The 20,553-nt window shown below is 46.5% G+C and overlaps 1 protein-coding gene across 1 annotated transcript in view; it reads right to left on the minus strand.

The window, feature by feature from the left end:
- Positions 1–1,669: 1,669 nt before the first annotated feature.
- Positions 1,670–20,553, minus strand: part of hells (helicase, lymphoid specific) — a 32,661-nt gene continuing 13,777 nt past the window's right edge. The window contains exons 11-23 of the mRNA XM_061744567.1: positions 18,424–18,567; positions 18,136–18,332; positions 15,372–15,465; positions 11,554–11,715; positions 11,015–11,157; positions 9,746–9,893; positions 9,560–9,643; positions 8,821–8,940; positions 8,535–8,651; positions 7,883–8,042; positions 4,711–4,807; positions 4,557–4,633; positions 1,670–2,386 (exon numbers count right to left, since the gene is read on the minus strand). Coding sequence (XP_061600551.1) covers positions 2,301–2,386; positions 4,557–4,633; positions 4,711–4,807; positions 7,883–8,042; positions 8,535–8,651; positions 8,821–8,940; positions 9,560–9,643; positions 9,746–9,893; positions 11,015–11,157; positions 11,554–11,715; positions 15,372–15,465; positions 18,136–18,332; positions 18,424–18,567 — 1,629 coding nt within the window. The 3' untranslated portion in view covers positions 1,670–2,300. The remainder of the gene's footprint in view (positions 2,387–4,556; positions 4,634–4,710; positions 4,808–7,882; positions 8,043–8,534; positions 8,652–8,820; positions 8,941–9,559; positions 9,644–9,745; positions 9,894–11,014; positions 11,158–11,553; positions 11,716–15,371; positions 15,466–18,135; positions 18,333–18,423; positions 18,568–20,553) is intronic.

A 20,553-nucleotide genomic window follows, 5' to 3' on the forward strand; every position in this document is an offset into this window, starting at 1 on the left:
CGGGACGCTTTTCTGTTTCACCAAGTGAACAGAAAAAAAAGATGTTAAACTGCTGGAAAGGAACTGGAATTTACCGGGATACCTTAAACAAGGAAGTCAGGGAGCGGTATATGGAGAAAATAATGATTATTAACGGTCTGGATTAATATGAAATCATTACTGAAGACCCATGTGTTTCAATAAATTTGTATAATAGTACAACAAACAGTACATGTTTTGTATCCCTCTTACTTCTCTTTTCTTTTTTTTGACTGCTATATTATGTTGAAGAGGCTCCGAGGCGTGATTCATTTTGTTTTCCTCGTGAGATTATTTTTTTCCTCTGCAGCTACAAATAAGAGTTAATATTTTTTCCTCAACAAACTAGTTTTATCTGAAGATTGGGGTTAATTGCACCGCAGAGAGCTGCCCAGCAACTGCGTTTAGCTGGCAAAGTGGGGAATAAAACCCGTGTTTTGATCCGACGCCCGTCTGTGTGAGTGTTTGTGGTTTAAGGCTGATTTATGGTTCTGCGTTAAATCGACGCAGAGCCTACGGCGTAGGGTACGTGGCGACACGCACCGTACGTTGCGTGTCGCCACGTACCCTACGCCGTAGGTCTGCGTCGATTTAACGCAGAACCATAATTCAGGCTTTACTGTATGGAAGCCGTGTTTGGTCGTTACAGCCGCGATCCAAAGCGAGCCGACGACTCTTTCACTCTTTTACTTTGTTATGTCAGATACTTGGTCTCCGTGGTTCTGCCTCCGAGCAGGAAACCGTTGAAAAGTTAAACCATTAGGATCTTTTCCCCACGTCTGTTGTGTGGAGCTGCTGCAGCCACAACACAGCAACAGGTTCTGCGGAGTTCTGAGCTCCACGCCCCGCCCATTTTCGTCTCGACTGCGAATCGGGAAGGAGGGGGAAGTGACGTATGCCGTAAAGCAGTCAAAGTCGTAACGATTTGTAGTTTTTTAGTGTGGCAGGGTTCCTACCATGCTCCCCAAAGTTACATAGTGCCAGTGAAGGCGATACAGACCCCTCAGACCATGACAGAGGTGTCATTAAACCTGTTGGAAGTTGATGTACCATCACAATGACTCTGGAAATATGATATTAAGGTGGAAAAGTTACGTAGTGTCGCTTTAAGGTGGCCATATTGAATTTCCAGCAAAAAATTGGCCAGGTAGTCCATATAGGTTGTGTTCCTACTGGGTCATAGGTATTATTTCTGGTGGACTACCTTTTATAGAAGGGCAAATGCAGCACACTAAGAAAACAGGGGACTTGCCCCCCGGGTAATGGGTCGTGGCTGGGTCTTCCAGCATGACAACGACCCGAAACACACAGCCAGGGCAACTAAGGAGTGGCTCCGTAAGAAGAATTTCAAGGTCCTGGAGTGGCCTAGCCAGTCTCCAGACCTGAACCCAATAGAAAATCTTTGGAGGGAGCTGAAAGTCCGTATTGCCCAGCGACAGCCCCGAAACCTGAAGGATCTGGAGAAGATCTGTATGGAGGAGTGGGCCAAAATCCCTGCTGCAGTGTGTGCAAACCTGGTCAAGAACTACAGGAAACGTCTGATCTCTGTAATTGCAAACAAAGGTTTCTGTACCAAATATTAAGTTCTGTTTTTCTGATGTATCAAATACTTATGTCATGCAATAAAATGCAAATTAATTACTTAAAAATCATACAATGTGATTTTCTGGATTTTTTTTTTTAGATTCTGTCACTCACAGTTGAAGAGTACCTATGATAAAAATTACGAACTTCTACATGCTTTGCAAGTGGGAAAACCTGCAAAATCGGCAGTGTATCAAATACTTGTTCTCCCCACTGTACACATGAATGGAGTTGTGTCGGTTGCTGTGTGGATTCTGTTCTCACTACAAATAAAAAAAATTAACTGTTTCAGGTCTGGAATGGAATCGGGCTTAGACCACCTCTGCTACGAGATCTCGGCTCGCTTGTTTTGTGCCGTTTCCAAGCGCGATTGCTGTGTTCACATGTACCAAACGTTCAGATCTTTAGGGGGAAACACTCCCTGTTCTGGAACAACTGCTCCAAACGGGACAGAGGTGAAAGCTCCTTATTCAACAGTGCTGTCTCGTCAAAAGGCAGGAAACTAACAGTATGAATGGTTTACATGAACAATAATTCTAACATGATGGAATGCTCTTGGGTCCTCTAAGATTTTTTTGTTTTATTATCCTTTTCTTTATTTAAATCTCGAAAAAGTGTATTAAAAAAAAACTTCAAAAAAAGAGAAAAATCATATTTTCAGAACAGCAGTTTCAGATTCCCGTCAAGTTCAAGTGCTCTCAGGTCAGCGTGATCTCCGACGACTCGCTGGCATTGATCATCCTGAAGACTCCAACCTTCTCTCTCACGCTCCCTTTGCCTTCGTCTGCAGAGAAAAAGAAGGTTTTATTTCACCTGAAGAGAAGACCACCTGACAAATATCTGACGCTAACAGAACCCCAACGTGCTGCACTTGTGGACCTTTTCCTGCATTTGTTCACAAAATAACTGCCATTCTTCCACTTCCACCTGAGTGCCACTTCTGAGCACCGGTGCCTACACAGTCTGACGTTTATACTTGTATACTTCCGTTTAGTGATGCACCGATTGTTCGGTAACCGAAATTGTTCGGCCGAAAATGGCAAAAAAACACTTTCGGTGTTCGGTGGAATAAGTGGGAAAAAAACGAACAATTAATAACGGCGTTGTAATATAAATAGACTGGCCGCTCCGTAACTGTTGCGCACCACATAAATAGTTGGCCAACCAAAAACTAACCACATAACGCTCCCGTAATGGTTGCGCACCACATAAATAGTTGGCCAACCAAAAACTAACCACATAAAGCTCCCGTAATGGTTGCGCACCACATAAATAGTTGGTCAACCAAAAACTAACCACATAGCGCTCCCGTAATGGTTGCGCACCACAAAAATAGTTGGCCAACCAAAAACTAACCACATAAGAATTTAACTAACATTCACCAGCAGGTGGAACCAAAACAACATAAATCAATCTATTACAGGTGCGTTTAGATGACGAAATCAAACAGATAAAAGAGCGTGGAGTGAAGTGGTGCAAACATGTCAGCAGTGTGGAAGTATTTTAGAGTGGCAAAGAATAATACAAGAATGGCTGTTTGCAATGAATGTTCTGCTCAAATATCTAGAGGGGGCACATCTGCAAAGTCTTTCAGCTACAAGTTTTATTTATCATTTGAAATGATAAAAAACCCTGAGCGCTTTAATGCATTTTTATTGTTGTAAGGCCTATGTTACAATGTTCAGTAAGTTAAGCCTAACGTAAGCTCAAAGATGGCCAAAAAATGTATTTTGCTAATTTATTTATTTTAAGTTATTGTTCTTTGCTGGTATAATGTCTGCTGGAATATTTAAGAAATGCTGGGAAATTAAAAAATGTTCAGTTTTTTATGTTCAACAAATGTTTTCTACCTTGTAATTTTGTAAAAGATTTTTTTCTTTTAAAAGCCTAAATCATATTTATTTGATTTATACAATGGTGAAAAAATTGGCAAAATAAATGAAAAACTGCGAAGAACCATGTTCGGTATTGTTCGGTATTCGGCCAAGTGTTTATTATTATTTTCGGTTTCGGTTTCGGCCACAAATTTTCATTTCGGTGCATCACTACTTCCGTTATTGTTTGTGTCGCTCTGTAATTGCACCACCAACCACAAAGTGGCAGTGTTCAGCGGACAGCGCCCAACTTTCCTTTAGTTTACTTCCTGTATGCAGCTCAGGTGTAAAGGCTGAATTCTGGTTCTGCGTTAAACCTACGCCGTAGGGTACGCAGCTATGCGGGAGTCTCTCCGTAGCTATGCCGTAGCCTGACCTGCACCGCCCAAAAAAATGTAGCTACGACCCAACGCAGACCGAGAGGGCTGTGATTGGTTTGCTTGGTAGCAACGCATTTCCGGTTCCGGTTCTCTCTCGGTCGCCATTGTTCACTGTGACCGGAAAAGCCAGAAGCTAAACAAAGAATCAGCTAGAGACGACGATAATAAAATTGTTGTAATTCAGCCACATTGGAGGGTTTTCGAGCATGAATCGCCTTTTTTTTTTCTCTGGGAAAGAACTCAACCCTCTAGTGCTCTGGGGGGGGTACTGCACCATGGAGAAATGGAGTGACGGAGAAGTCTGAAGGTTCACGACGGCGTCACGGCGACGGCGTCAACTAGTTCAATATTTCTTATATTTGTACACACATGCCCATATATATATATATATATATATATATATATATATATATATATATATATATATATATATATATATATATATATATATATATATATATATATATAATTTGCTGCCCATTTCTGTACATAAATATACACAGATCTACCCATTCACCCAATAGTGTAATATCAGGCTCCTAAAAGCCACTAAACCCCTTCCTCTTTGTACCTTGTGAGAATCCTGTTTTTATATTTGTTTTTAAACTGGTTAATGTTTGGACATTGTTTTAATTCTGAATCCATTCTGTTCCATAGTTTAACTCCCCTGACTGATATGGAAGTTAGAGACACTGCTCACCCAGTAAGTCACTGCGATCCAGTAAAGTCTCCAGATCCTTGTCGCTGATCACCTTCCCCTTGGAAGTTTTCAGCTCCCTGAGAAGGAGAAAGGAACAGTTGAAGAGCCAGACATTCCTGCCGTACCTTCACTCTCAGCAGGGACCGGTTCTCACTTCTCAAGTCCTTTCCCTTGCAGCAGCTCTCGGAGCTCGTCCAGATCGATGCAGCTTCTGCTCTGGTTCAACTCTGCTTTCCCACCTTTAAACTTTTCTGTTGACAAAAATAAATACAAAAAAATTTAAAACTGTCTAAAATATGCAGCTTTTTTTTTCTTTCACAAAAAATGTACGAGGTGAAGTGAAGTGGTTTGACGTCAGAAACACGCAAAGGGCCAAAGGGTTGAGGAACAGAGAGAAGAGCAACAGATCTACTGTCGAGGTATAAAGATAAGATACACTGGCATCTTATTACTGCTGAGGGCAGCGAGAGAGGAAGGAGAGGGGAAGGAGAGAGGAAGGAGAGTATGGTGAGAGAGGAAGGAGAGGGCAGCGAGAGAGGAAGGAGAGGGCAGCGAGAGGGGAAGGAGAGGGCAGTGAGAGAGGAAGGAGAGGGCAGTGAGAGAGGAAGGAGAGGGCAGTGAGAGAGGAAGGAGAGGGCGGTGAGAGAGGAAGGAGAGTACGGTGAGAGAGGAAGGAGAGTACAGTGAGAGAGGAAGGAGAGAGGAAGGAGAGGGCAGTGAGAGAGGAAGGAGAGGGCAGCGAGAGGGGAAGGAGAGGGCAGTGAGAGAGGAAGGAGAGGGCAGTGAGAGAGGAAGGAGAGGGCAGCGAGAGGGGAAGGAGAGGGCAGTGAGAGAGGAAGGAGAGGGCAGTGAGAGAGGAAGGAGAGGGCAGTGAGAGAGGAAGGAGAGGGCGGTGAGAGAGGAAGGAGAGTACGGTGAGAGAGGAAGGAGAGTACAGTGAGAGAGGAAGGAGAGAGGAAGGAGAGGGCAGTGAGAGAGGAAGGAGAGTATGGTGAGAGAGGAAGGAGAGGGCAGTGAAAGAGGAAGGAGAGGGCAGTGAGAGAGGAAGGAGAGGGCAGTGAGAGAGGAAGGAGAGAGGAAGGAGAGTATGGTGAGAGAGGAAGGAGAGGGCAGTGAGAGAGGAAGGAGAGGGCGGTGAGAGAGGAAGGAGAGTACAGTGAGAGAGGAAGGAGAGGGCAGTGAGAGAGGAAGGAGAGGGCAGTGAGAGAGGAAGGAGAGTACGGTGAGAGAGGAAGGAGAGTACAGTGAGAGAGGAAGGAGAGGGCAGTGAGAGAGGAAGGAGAGAGGAAGGAGAGGGCAGTGAGAGAGGAAGGAGAGGGCAGTGAGAGAGGAAAGAGAGAGGAAGGAGAGGGCAGTGAGAGAGGAAGGAGAGGGCGGTGAGAGAGGAAGGAGAGTATGGTGAGAGAGGAAGGAGAGTACAGTGAGAGAGGAAGGAGAGTATGGTGAGAGAGGAAGGAGAGGGCAGTGAGAGAGGAAAGAGAGAGGAAGGAGAGGGCAGTGAGAGAGGAAGGAGAGGGCAGTGAGAGAGGAAGGAGAGGGCAGTGAGAGAGGAAAGAGAGAGGAAGGAGAGGGCAGTGAGAGAGGAAGGAGAGGGCAGTGAGAGAGGAAAGAGAGAGGAAGGAGAGGGCAGTGAGAGAGGAAGGAGAGGGCAGTGAGAGAGGAAAGAGAGAGGAAGGAGAGGGCAGTGAGAGAGGAAGGAGAGGGCAGTGAGAGAGGAAGGAGAGGGCAGTGAGAGAGGAAGGAGAGGGCAGTGAGAGAGGAAGGAGAGGGCAGTGAGAGAGGAAGGAGAGGGCAGTGAGAGAGGAAGGAGAGGGCAGTGAGAGAGGAAGGAGAGGGCAGTGAGAGAGGAAGGAGAGGGCAGTGAGAGAGGAAGGAGAGTATGGTGAGAGAGGAAGGAGAGGGCAGTGAGAGAGGAAGGAGAGTACAGTGAGAGAGGAAGGAGAGGGCAGTGAGAGAGGAAGGAGAGGGCAGTGAGAGAGGAAAGAGAGGGCAGTGAGAGAGGAAGGAGAGAGGAAGGAGAGTGCAGTGAGAGAGGAAGGAGAGAGGAAGGAGAGGGCAGTGAGAGAGGAAGGAGAGAGGAAGGAGAGTGCAGTGAGAGAGGAAGGAGAGAGGAAGGAGAGGGCAGTGAGAGAGGAAGGAGAGAGGAAGGAGAGGGCAGTGAGAGAGGAAAGAGAGGGCAGTGAGAGAGGAAGGAGAGGGCAGTGAGAGAGGAAGGAGAGGGCAGTGAGAGAGGAAAGAGAGGGCAGTGAGAGAGGAAGGAGAGGGCAGTGAGAGAGGAAGGAGAGGGCAGTGAGAGAGGAAAGAGAGGGCAGTGAGAGAGGAAGGAGAGAGGAAGGAGAGTGCAGTGAGAGAGGAAGGAGAGAGGAAGGAGAGGGCAGTGAGAGAGGAAGGAGAGAGGAAGGAGAGTGCAGTGAGAGAGGAAGGAGAGAGGAAGGAGAGGGCAGTGAGAGAGGAAGGAGAGTACAGTGAGAGAGGAAGGAGAGGGCAGTGAGAGAGGAAAGAGAGGGCAGTGAGAGAGGAAGGAGAGAGGAAGGAGAGGGCAGTGAGAGAGGAAAGAGAGGGCAGTGAGAGAGGAAGGAGAGGGCAGTGAGAGAGGAAAGAGAGGGCAGTGAGAGAGGAAGGAGAGAGGAAGGAGAGTACAGTGAGAGAGGAAGGAGAGGGCAGTGAGAGAGGAAGGAGAGGGCAGTGAGAGAGGAAAGAGAGGGCAGTGAGAGAGGAAGGAGAGAGGAAGGAGAGTGCAGTGAGAGAGGAAGGAGAGAGGAAGGAGAGGGCAGTGAGAGAGGAAGGAGAGAGGAAGGAGAGTGCAGTGAGAGAGGAAGGAGAGAGGAAGGAGAGGGCAGTGAGAGAGGAAGGAGAGAGGAAGGAGAGGGCAGTGAGAGAGGAAAGAGAGGGCAGTGAGAGAGGAAGGAGAGGGCAGTGAGAGAGGAAAGAGAGAGGAAGGAGAGTACAGTGAGAGAGGAAAGAGAGGGCAGTGAGAGAGGAAGGAGAGAGGAAGGAGAGGGCAGTGAGAGGGGAAGGAGAGGGCAGTGAGAGAGGAAGGAGAGGGCAGTGAGAGAGGAAGGAGAGGGCAGTGAGAGAGGAAGGAGAGGGCAGTGAGAGAGGAAGGAGAGGGCAGTGAGAGAGGAAGGAGAGGGCAGTGAGAGAGGAAGGAGAGGGCAGTGAGAGAGGAAGGAGAGGGCAGTGAGAGAGGAAGGAGAGGGCAGTGAGAGAGGAAGGAGAGGGCAGTGAGAGAGGAAGGAGAGGGCAGTGAGAGAGGAAGGAGAGTACAGTGAGAGAGGAAGGAGAGGGGAAGGAGAGAGGAAGGAGAGGGCAGTGTGGACTCTCACTCTTGTGGATGACCATCTGCTCCAGCTTCCTCTTGGCCGTGGCTCTCTCCAGGATCTTCTGGTCGATGGTGTTGGCCGTGACCAGGCGGTACACCACCACCGGCCTGGTCTGGCCGATGCGGTGACAGCGGTCCTGAGCCTGCAGGTCTGCCTGGGGGTTCTGAGACAGAGGACGAGTCAGCACACACACCAACGGAGGCTTACCTTTCCTGACAAACTCACACTCACTGCGTGATGGGAAGTTTCATTCAGAATTAAAATTAGATCCCATTTAAAATGAGTGAATATTACCACGTAAACCACCTAATTTCGAATGAAAATGGCCATTCCGAATTAAACTTAATTCCGAAGTGGCTGGTTTATTCCGATTTTTAATCCGAATAGAATTAATTCCGCGCTCATTCCGCTTTAAACGGGACCTTTACATCACTGACTACATCAGTGTTGGAAATTCTGGGCCATTTGAAGCCTGCTGGCAAAGTTTTATGGTCCACGCATGAGGAAATGCAAGCTCAGATCCCCCTGGCGTATTCATTCCTTTGTTTTTCCTCATTCCATCAGGAAATAAGTTATGCAGTTGTACTATATTAGAAAAGGGCTCATTGATGAGTGTACAGAGAACACACAGCTTAGTGGTGATACTTGTACCCACCCAGTCGCTGTCAAAGATGATGACGGTATCTGCAGCTGTCAAGTTTATTCCCAGTCCTCCGGCTCTGGTGCTCAGCAAGAAGAGGAACACTTCTGGATCTTTGGAAAATTTGGTCATCTGACGGAGAAAAAGAACCGAATGAGAACCAGAAGACTCAAGAAACAACCAGCAGGAAAACAAGGGCTCTCAGGGGACGTCCTGGTCCTTCCCCGTCTCTGCTAACGACGCAGAGACAGCAGGACATGAGCAGAACAGGCTGGCGTTGTCCAGTGCTCTTCAAACCTACATTTTCATCTCTGTCAGCGTAGGACATGCCGCCGTCCAGCCGGCTGTACTGGAAGCCGCGCAGGTAGCAGTAATCCATCAGAAGATCCAGTATGGATGTCATCTGACTGAAGATCAGGACCTGGACCAGGACAAACAAACACACAAACAGTCACAAACAACAGTACTATATGGCTTAAAAAGTAACTCCATCGTGTACCTTTTGGGATTACTAAAGTTTCACTGAACTGAAATCAATCATTTATAGTTAATGTACAGCAACACTATATCTGTAGATGCAGTTTTCAACAACTCAGGAGGTAAAGAGGAATGTTCTAACATGAAATGACAATAACACTGCTAATTTCAGTGGCTATTGCAAATTAGGTACTGTTGATCCAATAATAATAATAATACTGGGGAAAAACAGTTTCCTGGACTTGCTGCTGTCAGACGCCCTTTAAATGAAGCCTGTTTCTCAGATTACTTCTCAAAACTACAATAGTTCCAGGGTGATTTAAATATATTTGGTATCAAAATGAAGACAATACAAGTGAGATAAGAGGAGAGGTATAGTTTTCAGAGCACATGTGACCAGACTGAACACAAAGGTGAGCAGGGTTGGCTGCTCAGCAGTGCCGGGGCTCGCCACGTTCACTGAAAACCAGACTTTTAGCTTTATTAACTTTATATGTACTGATAAAACTTAAAATGCTTGATCACTTAATCCAGAAGATGTGGTGACTGGGGTTCTGGCTCACCTTGTGTCCTCTTTTCTTCAGAGCAGGCAGCAGTCTGTCCAGGATAAGAAACTTCCCAGAGCTTTGCACCAGCTGCTCATCGATCTGAAAAAAGGCTAAATGTTACTGGAAGTAAGAGTCTATATATATATATATATATCAGAATATAAGCTATAACAGTAAAGTTGAGGAGGGAAGTGGAGTTACCTTGAACTGCTGTGTGGCCGGGTCCAGGGGGTACTCCACCAGGTACGGGTGGTTGCAGCATCTCTTCAACAACATGAGGATGTTCTGCAGCTTCAGGTGGATCTGAGCATCAAGTGGGCTCTGAACCTCCAGCCCGGAGGTGGAGCTGCTGCAGAACAGAGAACACAAACCAAACAATGCACAGGTATTCCGGTGTGACCGTCGCTGGGCCCAGCACTTGTTTTCACACCAGGCCATGTTGTTAAGCACGCCTGTAATCACTTGGTCATTATAGTATGTGACTGATCACCTGAGGGTGTGATCACCAGCAGACTGCAGTGAATAGACGGACAAACCTTTTCTGACGTCTCCCATAGTCCGTAAATATTGGCTTTGAAGCCCAAATGAGGCGTTCCCACCAAGTAATCCAAAAATGGATCAAGGTGAGCATTTTAGCTCGGCCGTAAATCGTGACAACCACTGCTGTTAACCAAGTTACCAATGTTCTGACTGGAGCAAGTCTGCAGAGTCCCTGGGTCCTTGTTTCCAGATGACTCTGCGTCACTGCAGACAACACGTGGCTCGTTCCCGGCTCACGTCTTCAGCCCCGTTCACACAGAGGGCACAAAGCAGCGGCTGCCGCCGGCTTTCCCAATCATTGTGTATGTGCTACCGCGGTGCAAGAGCAGTGGGCTCTGCCGCCGAGATCGGCAGCGCGCAAGAGGGTGCCTGCCGCGGCGTTGCTGCCTGCCCGAATTAGAAACTTTTTAATTTAACGTGCCGCGCTGTGACGACATCTCGGTGTGTCCAATAGGAGAGAAGGTGGTGGAGGGTGAAAAAAACTTGCAGGAGAATGATCTTGGCTGTGAGTCTGTGTGAGGAGCTGTGGGATACAAGACTGCAGGACTATAATGACCTCAATAAAAAGGGACAAAAGTGGAGAGAAATCTCCCAGAATTTGGACATAGAAAAAAACTTTTTCCGGTCGCCTAGCAACAAATATGTGGGCGATGCGCGCCTTGCTCCGCTCCGACTCTGCGCTCACACTGCACCCACGCGGCAGTGTGCGCGGCACAAACCGCGCCTTATGTGAAAGCAGCTTTTAACAGCACTGTTAAACACATGAGCCACTTCCGTTCCAGCTCCTTCCCAGCAGGGAGCTGATCCCAGAGGCCCCGGGGAACACGTCACCATCATGGTGATGCTGACTCAGTGGATCCACAGAGGATGCAGATGTACGATGAAGGTGTGTTAAGTGTGAAGAGTGACTTGAGCCTGCGGTTCACTGACCTCTCCTCGGACTCCTTGCGGACCCTCTCTAGATATTTGTCCAAGGCAAACGGCGTGTCAGCCTCATCATCTTTGTAATCCACCACCTTCCGACTGCGGCGCTTTGGTCTCCCACTGGGTGTCAACTCGACAGACGCCTCCACCTAAAACAGATCACAATCATCCTGGATAAACAACCATTTATGGAGATCAGGCAGAGACCAGAAACATAAAGGCTGTTACCCACAAGTCCTTCAATCAGGTGAAACTGCAGGCATAAACCTGCACTTCTTCATACTATTTATTTGTATCACATTGTCACACATCGTCCTGATCATGGTGTTTTTATGGGATTCAGGTGACAAGACCTGATTCTTCAGAGAATCATGACAAAACATTACAAAAAGATGTTTCTATGAGCCTTTAGGATCTTTTAAAATTGTTTTTGTAATATATTTTTAATGTATTAAAAATATTCATTCATCACCCAGATCTGCCATGTCCTGATCAGGTGTAGCTTTGTCCCAACAGCTGCCCCCCCCTGACGCACACTCACGTACCTTTTCCTGGCCCAACATCTTGCCAATGGTCTTGTTCACCACAGCAGTGTAAAAGGCCTCTTGCTTGGGTGTCAGGGGTGCGTAAACCACGATTTCTTTCTTCGGAGGGACCTCTAGCGTCACATCTGACTTTAGCCTCCTCAGCAGGAATGGAGTCAGAATCTGGGACAACAGAAAACTTTTCAGAAATGTCGTTTTTTTTAAAAAAAAACATCAACAGAAATATAAAACTGACTACTGAGAAGAAACCATCTACTTGTCAACTCACTCAAACTCTATCTAATACTTGGGACACACCTGGATCTGAGCTGCAGCTGCAGTTCACAAACTACGTCACTGCACTGTCTTTCTGATAACCCCACCGGTTCCTGTTCATATTCGCTACTGCACCGCGCTACTGCACCGCGCTACTGCACCGCGCTACTGCACCGCGCTACTGCACCGCACTTGTTATAAATTCCCTTATAAGTAAGCCGATATCAGAATATAAGCTGTTAATTTGTTAAATATAATTTATATTGATGTTGATTTAAACAGGTTAATATTTTCATTCAGGTACGTTCAGTTCAGTCTGTTGGAGTCAGGCCATTATCGGGCAGCTAAGTCCAGGTTCGGGGTCCTCAGAACGTCGTGTGTGTGTGCTCAGAGTAAAATGTGTGTAACTCCAGACTGGCTGCAGAAACTTTATATAAAGAAAAGTCAAACGGCAAAACGGTGTCTTTATTCCCTAACCGGAGTACGTCCACGGGTGTCCCAGCACATCAGTTTCATCTTATAGTTCTTCAATAGTACTACTGCACCTTAATACTGCACCGTACTACTGCACCGTATTACTACACTACTGCACCGCACTACTGCACCTTAATACTGCACCGTACTACTGCACCGTATTACTACACTACTGCACCGCACTACTGCACCGCACTACTGCACTACTGCACCGCACTACTGCACTACTGCACCGCACTACTGCACCGCACTACTGCACCGTATTACTACACTACTGCACCGCACTACTGCACCGCACTACTGCACCGCACTACTGCACTACTGCACCGCACTACTGCACCGCACTACTGCACCGCACTACTGCACCGCACTACTACACTACTGCACCTTAATACTACACTACTGCACTGCACTACTGCACCGCACTACTACACTACTGCACCGTACTACTGCACCGCACTACTACACTACTGCACCGCACTACTACACTACTGCACCTTAATACTACACTACTGCACCGTATTACTACACTACTGCACCGTATTACTACACTACTGCACCGTATTACTACACTACTGCACCGTATTACTACACTACTGCACCGCACTACTACACTACTGCACCGCACTACTACACTACTGCACCGCACTACTACACTACTGCATCGCACTACTACACTACTGCACCGCACTACTACACTACTGCACCGCACTACTACACTACTGCACCGCACTACTACACTACTGCCCCGTACTACTACACTACTGCACCGTACTACTGCACCGCACTACTGCACCGCACTACTGCACCGCACTACTACACTACTGCACCGCAGTACTGCACCGCAGTACTACGCTACTGCACCGTACTACTGCACCGCAGTACTACGCTACTGCACCTTAATACTGCACCGCACTACTACACCGTAATACTACACTATTGCACCGCACTACTGCACCGTAATACTACACTACTGCACCGTAATACTACACTACTGCACCGCACACTACACTACTGCACCGCACTACTGCACCGCACTACTACACCGTAATACTACACTATTGCTCCGCACTACTGCACCGTATTACTACACTACACTACTGCACTACTGCACCGTACTACTGCACCGCGCTACTACACTACTGCACCGTACTACTGCACCGTAATACTACACTACTGCACCGTGCCACTGCACCGTAATACTGCACCGCACCACTACTGCACCGTACCACTACTGCACCGTACCACTACTGCACCGTACTACTACTGCACTGTAATACCGCACCGCACTACTGCACCGCACTACTGCACCGCGCCACGCCACCGCACCACACCGCGCTACAGCACCGCACTGCTGCACCGTACCACTGCACCGTACCACGCCATGAGTTTGTAGAAACGTTAACAGCAGATGGAAAGCTGCAGGCGATATGTTACAAGGACCCCAGGGGACTGTAAAGTGAATAAGTAAGACAACCAGAGTTTATATACACACCAAAATGTGACATATGTGTCAGCTCTGTAAGAATGGGACATTTATCTTGAGCCGTCTTCAATAAACAAATACCCAGCTTAAAACAGCTGGATGTGGGGCAGCGGAGTGGTTTTAGTTTCATTCAGTTCCTCGCTTAGAGACTGGTTTTGTGGCAACCAGTTTCAGTTTTACTAAAACTCAACTCAAAAATTACCATTTTTTTTTATAAATTTTATCGTGCTAAGTGAGAAAGTAATGTTTTTTCCTCACACAAGTCGTTCCAGAAAGAATGGTGATTTATGGAGGAGCACTTAGTTTTAAAAAAAAGGAACGTTTGTTGTGTGTGTGATTGAGTGACTTCTCTCGTTCACCTGCTACATAATGAATAAAAGGAGTCAGTTGCCTAAAGTGACTCTTTTTCGATCAGCAAAATATTCCTTTTTCAGATGAATGATCAACTCGTGGGCTTAAAAACTTTTGTGCAACCCATCAGTAGTTAGACCAGCATCAGTGGGCTGCCGTTTCTCTGGCGCCCAGGCAGCAGTTGTAACGTTAAGGGCCTTGCTCAGGGGCCACAGTGGTTCTAATGCCAACCCCGGGACTGAACCTGGGTCCTCTGCAGCTGCCAGGCTACCCCCAGTACTCCAGTTGTAAAAAAGAAAATCGGGGGGATGGTGGATTTTATCATACGGGGACAGATAATTTGTGCTGATTACAAATAATAATATATTACAAATAATAGCACTGACCAAAACACCTGCAGAAATACATCAAAACACAACAATAAAAAACTGTTTTCTGAACTTATCAATATGACTCTGTCCTTCACAGGATAAGTGAAATGGATCACTGTAAAAACTCAAAATATTAACAAGATTATTTGTCTTATTTCTAGTTAAAATGTCTCATTTTAGTAAAAAAAAATCTCATTACACTTAAAACAAGGCTCATCACTGGAAAAAACTTTTCACCTGTTTCAGGTATATTTGCACTTGAAATAAGTAGAAAAATCTGCCAGAGGAACAAGATTTCTTTGCTTGTAATGAGAAGACAAATCTTGTCCCACTGGCAGATTTTTCTACTTATTTCAAGTGAAAATTTACTTGAAACAGGTGAAAATTGTCAAATAAGTTATTTTTCTGGTGATGACTCTAAATGTTGAAATAGCAGTAAAAACACATTCATTGATGAAATGACATAAGGGATGGAAAGGGGGGATGGCAGTTTTACAGGGGGGATGATTTGGACCATTTTTATTTCAGGGGGGATGATTTGGACCGTTTTCATTTCAGGGGGGGATGATTTGGACTGTTTTTATTTCAGGGGGGGATGATTTGGACCGTTTTTATTTCGGGGGGGATGATTTGGACCGTTTTTATTTCAGGGGGGATGCCATCCCCCCTCAACTCCAGTACTGGCTACCCCTACCACCACATATGGAGAATGGACTGACTGACTTTATGGTAAAAAAGGTATTACCCAGAAGATGGCTTATGATGCTACTACTAAAGCAACTGTAATAAATAGCTACACTCTGTAAGGCTGAGGAGTTGATGCTGCATGCAGGGACGCTGCCTTTCATTTGCTCACCACGGTGAGTTGCTGGAGAACTGACCTGGTGCAGCATCCCGAGGACGTTCTGCTCACGCTCAGCAACCACCACATCCTCAGACTCGCCAAGGGTGTTGATGTCAAACCACGACTCAAAGCTGGGCAGCAAAAACATCAACGAGAGCTGACATTAGCATCATCATCAGCACAAACAACCCACATGGCATAAACTCGGCTGTTTCACGGCATTACAAAATCAGAATCAGAAATAGGTTTATTGCCAAGTTTGTTAAACACACACAAGGAATTTGTTGTGATTTGTGCAATGCAAAGAGCAAATATATAATGAAAAGAGAAAATGTACAACATGAAAAACTCTGCTGTTGGCTACCGAGGGGAGTGTAAGACCTGCAACCATATTTGTGGTCATATTTATATATTCGTATTTTTGAGACATTTGTTCTGTAGGTCCACAAACAAATAGCTCAGTGATCCATTGCAAATTTCCCCTATGTGGGACTATTAAAGGATTATCTTATCTTATTTGCAGAGCACCATCCAGTAGATGGCGCTGTTGTCCAGTAACCATCTACAGCAGTGGTCCCCAACCTTTTCTGTACCGCGGACCGGTTTAATGTCTGACAATATTTTCACGGCCCAATCTAAAAGGTGTAGTTGATAAAAACGAAATAAAATGACAAGATCAGCATTAAAAACGGTTGCATTTTCTCTATAGTAACAATAACAATAATAATACATCATTTTTTAACAAATAAAATAATGGAAATTGTAAATTACCTTTAATATGCAGATTTCTTTAAATTTGTTTTTATGTTTGTTTTCTAATTAACGTTATTTAAAGCCAGGCTTTTATTTTATTTGTTATATATTAAGGAGACCGATATTTAGTGCTTTTATTTTGAAGGCGTCTCGCCAAGACCTCGTAAACATCCGGCGCTTCGGACTTTAATGGTAAAAGTTTAACGGCAGTAGAAAGTGTGTCTGAAAGACTAAACTAGTGTTGGGAATGCTAAAGTGGTGCCTAACTGACACAGAAAGCACCTGCTGATGAGGATTTGTTTTCTTTGCAAATTTTATGCCGTATTTATGTCCAGCTTGAGTTTTGTTGCCATGGTTACTCGTGTATTGCAGTTAACGGTAGCCGACAGAGCAGCTGCGTCGGTCTGTATTTAAGTTAAATGAAACTTATATGAATGTAGAAAGACTAACTCTATTTTATTTTATTCCTTTATAGCTCTTACGGTGTGTTTGCCGTGTATTTACATCCAAGGAATAAAAACATTGTAACCATCAGTTTGAGAGTCAACCATCATCAGTCGGGGCTACAGAAATTATTTTTTCTCTCTGTGCGGCCCGCTACCAAATGACCCATGGCCCGGTACCGGGCCGTGGCCCGGGGGTTGGGGACCACTGATCTACAGGACTGTCTCAGAAAATTAGAATATTCTGGGAATCTTGCATTACAGAAAATAAAGAACTTTATGACAATATTCTAATTTCTTGAGACAGTCCTGTATAGCTCGCCTTAAGTAGCTGACAAGGAAGGATTGCCGATTACATATTTTGTCACCTTTTTTTTCAAAAATGATTTTTTGCCTAAATCATCTCTTCATAATGCTTAAGTTTAAGATTCCCAGAATATTCTAATTTTTTTAGATAGGATATTTGAGTTTTCTTAAAGGAGCTGTATGTAAGAGCAATAATAAAACGAATCATAAAATGACCCCGATATGTCAACAGACATTTAAAAATCATGTTCATTTCAAATACTTATGTCACTGACAACAGCACTCAAGCCAGGATATTCCAGTTTAAAAAGAGGAGTTGCAGCCCTCAACTGATGTTTATGTTGTCATTTTTTGTTTTGGCCTGAAGCTCCACCCTCCACCTATCTCCCAATCACCAAGTCAGTATTGTTTCTGAAGCTCCACCCTCCACCTATCTCCCAATCACCAAGTCAGTATTGTTTCTGAAGCTCCACCCTCCACCTATCTCCCAATCACCAAGTCAGTATTGTTTCTGAAGCTCCACCCTCCACCTATCTCCCAATCACCAAGTCAGTATTGTTTCTGAAGCTCCACCCTCCACCTATCTCCCAATCACCAAGTCAGTATTGTTTCTGAAGCTCCACCCTCCACCTATCTCCCAATCACCAAGTCAGTATTGTTTCTGAAGCTCCACCCTCCACCTATCTCCCAATCACCAAGTCAGTATTGTTTCTGAAGCTCCACCCTCCACCTATCTCCCAATCACCAAGTCAGTATTGTTTCGGCATCCGGGTTGCCAGCTCGGCTCTAATTATGGCAGCCATGGCAGCCTACGTTCCTGCTGCATTCTACAGCCTACCTGGCAACCTGTGGTCGGGGGGAGGAGGGGGAGGGTACACGCCGCTCAACAATATTTTGAAAGTGACTGCAGTACCAGTTTTGGCCATTTCTTACAGACGGCTCCTTTAAGCTGTAAGCCATAATCAGCAATATTAAAATAATAAAAGGCTTGCAATATTTCAGTTGATTTGTAATGAATCCAGAATGTATGACATTTTTGCAATACAGAAAATAAAGGACTTTATCACAATATTCTAATTTTCTGAGACAGTCCTGTATTTGTTGATCACTCTCGGTGCATTAACAGTTATCTATGAGACTAATCAAACTCCACACCCCACACAGTTTAGACTGACGGATGATCATCTTCTAAATCAAGTTTTCAAATGTAAAACTATAGAACTCCTCACATGAAAGTTAATATTATTTAAGTGTTTAATGTAAGCATTAGCGGTACTGTGATGAATGAATAAGAATCACCTCTTCAGGTCATCAAACACCTCTGGCAGGAGGAAGTTGAGCAGCGACCAGAGCTCGGCCAGGTTGTTCTGGAGGGGCGTCCCCGTCAGCAGCAGCTTGTTGTCAGTGGGCAGCATCTTCAGCTCCTGCACCAGTCGACAGTTCAGGTTCTTGATCCTGTGACCCTCGTCCACGATCAGATACTTCCACTGGAAGTGCTGGAGCAGAGCACACGTGACAGTCTTAAACAACATGCATGTGAACAAACACTTGAGAGGTTCAGCCAGGACTAATAACCTGAGATCCTACCTGAAGAAATCTCCTGTCGATCATGGAGATCTCAAAGGATGTGACGACGACAGGACACATGCCCAGTGGCCCCTGAGGCCGGCGGATCTGCTTCCTCACCTTGGCCCTCTCCGCCTGGGGGCCGTGGTAAAGCAGCACTGACACCTGGGTACAAACGGGAACCTGGTTAGACTTCTGGACCGGGTGCTAACCGTCGTACAGCTCGGTTCCACGGGGAGGGAACGTGTCGTGGTCCAGCGGGTGTTAACGTCGTTCAGCTCGGTTCCACAGGGAGGGAACGTGCCGTGGTCCAGCGGGTGTTAACCGTCGTCCACCTCGGTTCCACAGGGAGGGAACGTGCCGTGGTCCAGCGGGTGCTAACCGTCGTACACCTCGGTTCCACAGGGAGGGAACGTGCCGTGGTGCAGCGGCTGCTAACCGTCGTACAGCTCAGTTCCACGGGGAGGGAACGTGCCGTGGTCCAGCGGGTGTTAACGTCGTTCAGCTCGGTTCCACAGGGAGGGAACGTGCCGTGGTCCAGCGGGTGTTAACGTCGTTCAGCTCGGTTCCACGGGGAGGGAACGTGCCGTGGTCCAGCGGGTGTTAACGTCGTTCAGCTCGGTTCCACAGGGAGGGAACGTGCCGTGGTCCAGCGGGTGTTAACCGTCGTCCACCTCGGTTCCACAGGGAGGGAACGTGCCGTGGTCCAGCGGGTGCTAACCGTCGTCCACCTCGGTTCCACAGGGAGGGAACGTGCCGTGGTGCAGCGGGTGTTAACGTCGTACAGCTCGGTTCCACGGGGAGGGAACGTGCCGTGGTCCAGCGGGTGTTAACGTCGTACAGCTCGGTTCCACAGGGAGGGAACGTGCCGTGGTCCAGCGGGTGTTAACGTCGTACAGCTCGGTTCCACAGGGAGGGAACGTGCTGTGGTCCAGCGGGTGTTAACGCCGTACAGCTCGGTTCCACAGGGAGGGAACGTGCCGTGGTCCAGCGGGTGTTAACGTCGTACAGCTCGGTTCCACAGGGAGGGAACGTGCCGTGGTCCAGCGGGTGCTAACCATCGTACACCTCGGTTCCACGGGGAGGGAACGTGTCGTGGTCCAGCGGGTGCTAACCATCGTACACCTCGGTTCCACGGGGAGGGAACGTGTCGTGGTCCAGCGGGTGTTAACGTCGTACAGCTCGGTCCCACGGGGAGGGAACGTGCTGTGGTCCAGCGGGTGTTAACGTCGTACAGCTCGGTCCCACGGGGAGGGAACGTGCCTTGGTCCAGTTTTGAGGAGCTGCGCCATCGTCGGATCTCAACAGAAGCGTGTCAAAAGTGCGTTAGCTAGCGGTGCATCTAGGACATTGGCCACGGTTACATGATGTTTTTTAATTCGGAATTAATTATTCTGAATTAAATAATTCCAAATTAACCTTTTTTTTCCTTTGAGTTTACATGGAAATAGTCATTCTGAATTGAGGTTTACATGGAAAACACGTTTGATGGTCTTTCTCCAATTCCTCTACAGGTCTGGGGGTTGGGAAGGTTCTGATTGGATAGGGGGGCGGACCGGAAGTTAAACTACCGGAAGAAAAACTAACTTAGCCACTACAACTTTGAAAAGCTCAACATTTTGATGTTTGTCTAAAATGGTCTCTGCTCTTGACCAGCGTTTACTGCGTGCTGCATCTTGAAACTTTGTTTGGAAAACCAGCCCAGTGGAATATAATATATAGCCCATGGAGACAGACGGGCGAGGGAACGAGCAGAAAGAAAGACCGGAATTAATTTAAAGAGGAATGAGTTTATACATGATCGAGGAATTATTCTATTCAGATTTAAAATCGGAATAAACCAGCCACTTACTTCAGAATTAAGTTTAATTCGGAATGGCCATTTTCATTCGGAATTAGGTGTTTATGGTCATTTTTAAGGAGCTTGAGGCCGGATTGAGGCAGAATTTATGAAAAAAATTCGTATACGTTTTAATTATTCTAGTAATAATGTCAGATGAAGCGTTCCAAACCAAAAAGAACGATTCCTCTAGTGTATCTCTCCGTTGCCTTGAACAGGCTGTGTGCTGCAAAATGTGCTGCAATTCGGTCCCGAATTTCCCGCGCTGGGCTGCGGATGTGACGTCACATGACGCTGCATGCACGTTCTCC

The sequence above is a fragment of the Cololabis saira genome, chromosome 17 (assembly GCF_033807715.1).
Source record: "Cololabis saira isolate AMF1-May2022 chromosome 17, fColSai1.1, whole genome shotgun sequence".
NCBI lineage: Eukaryota > Metazoa > Chordata > Actinopteri > Beloniformes > Belonidae > Cololabis > Cololabis saira.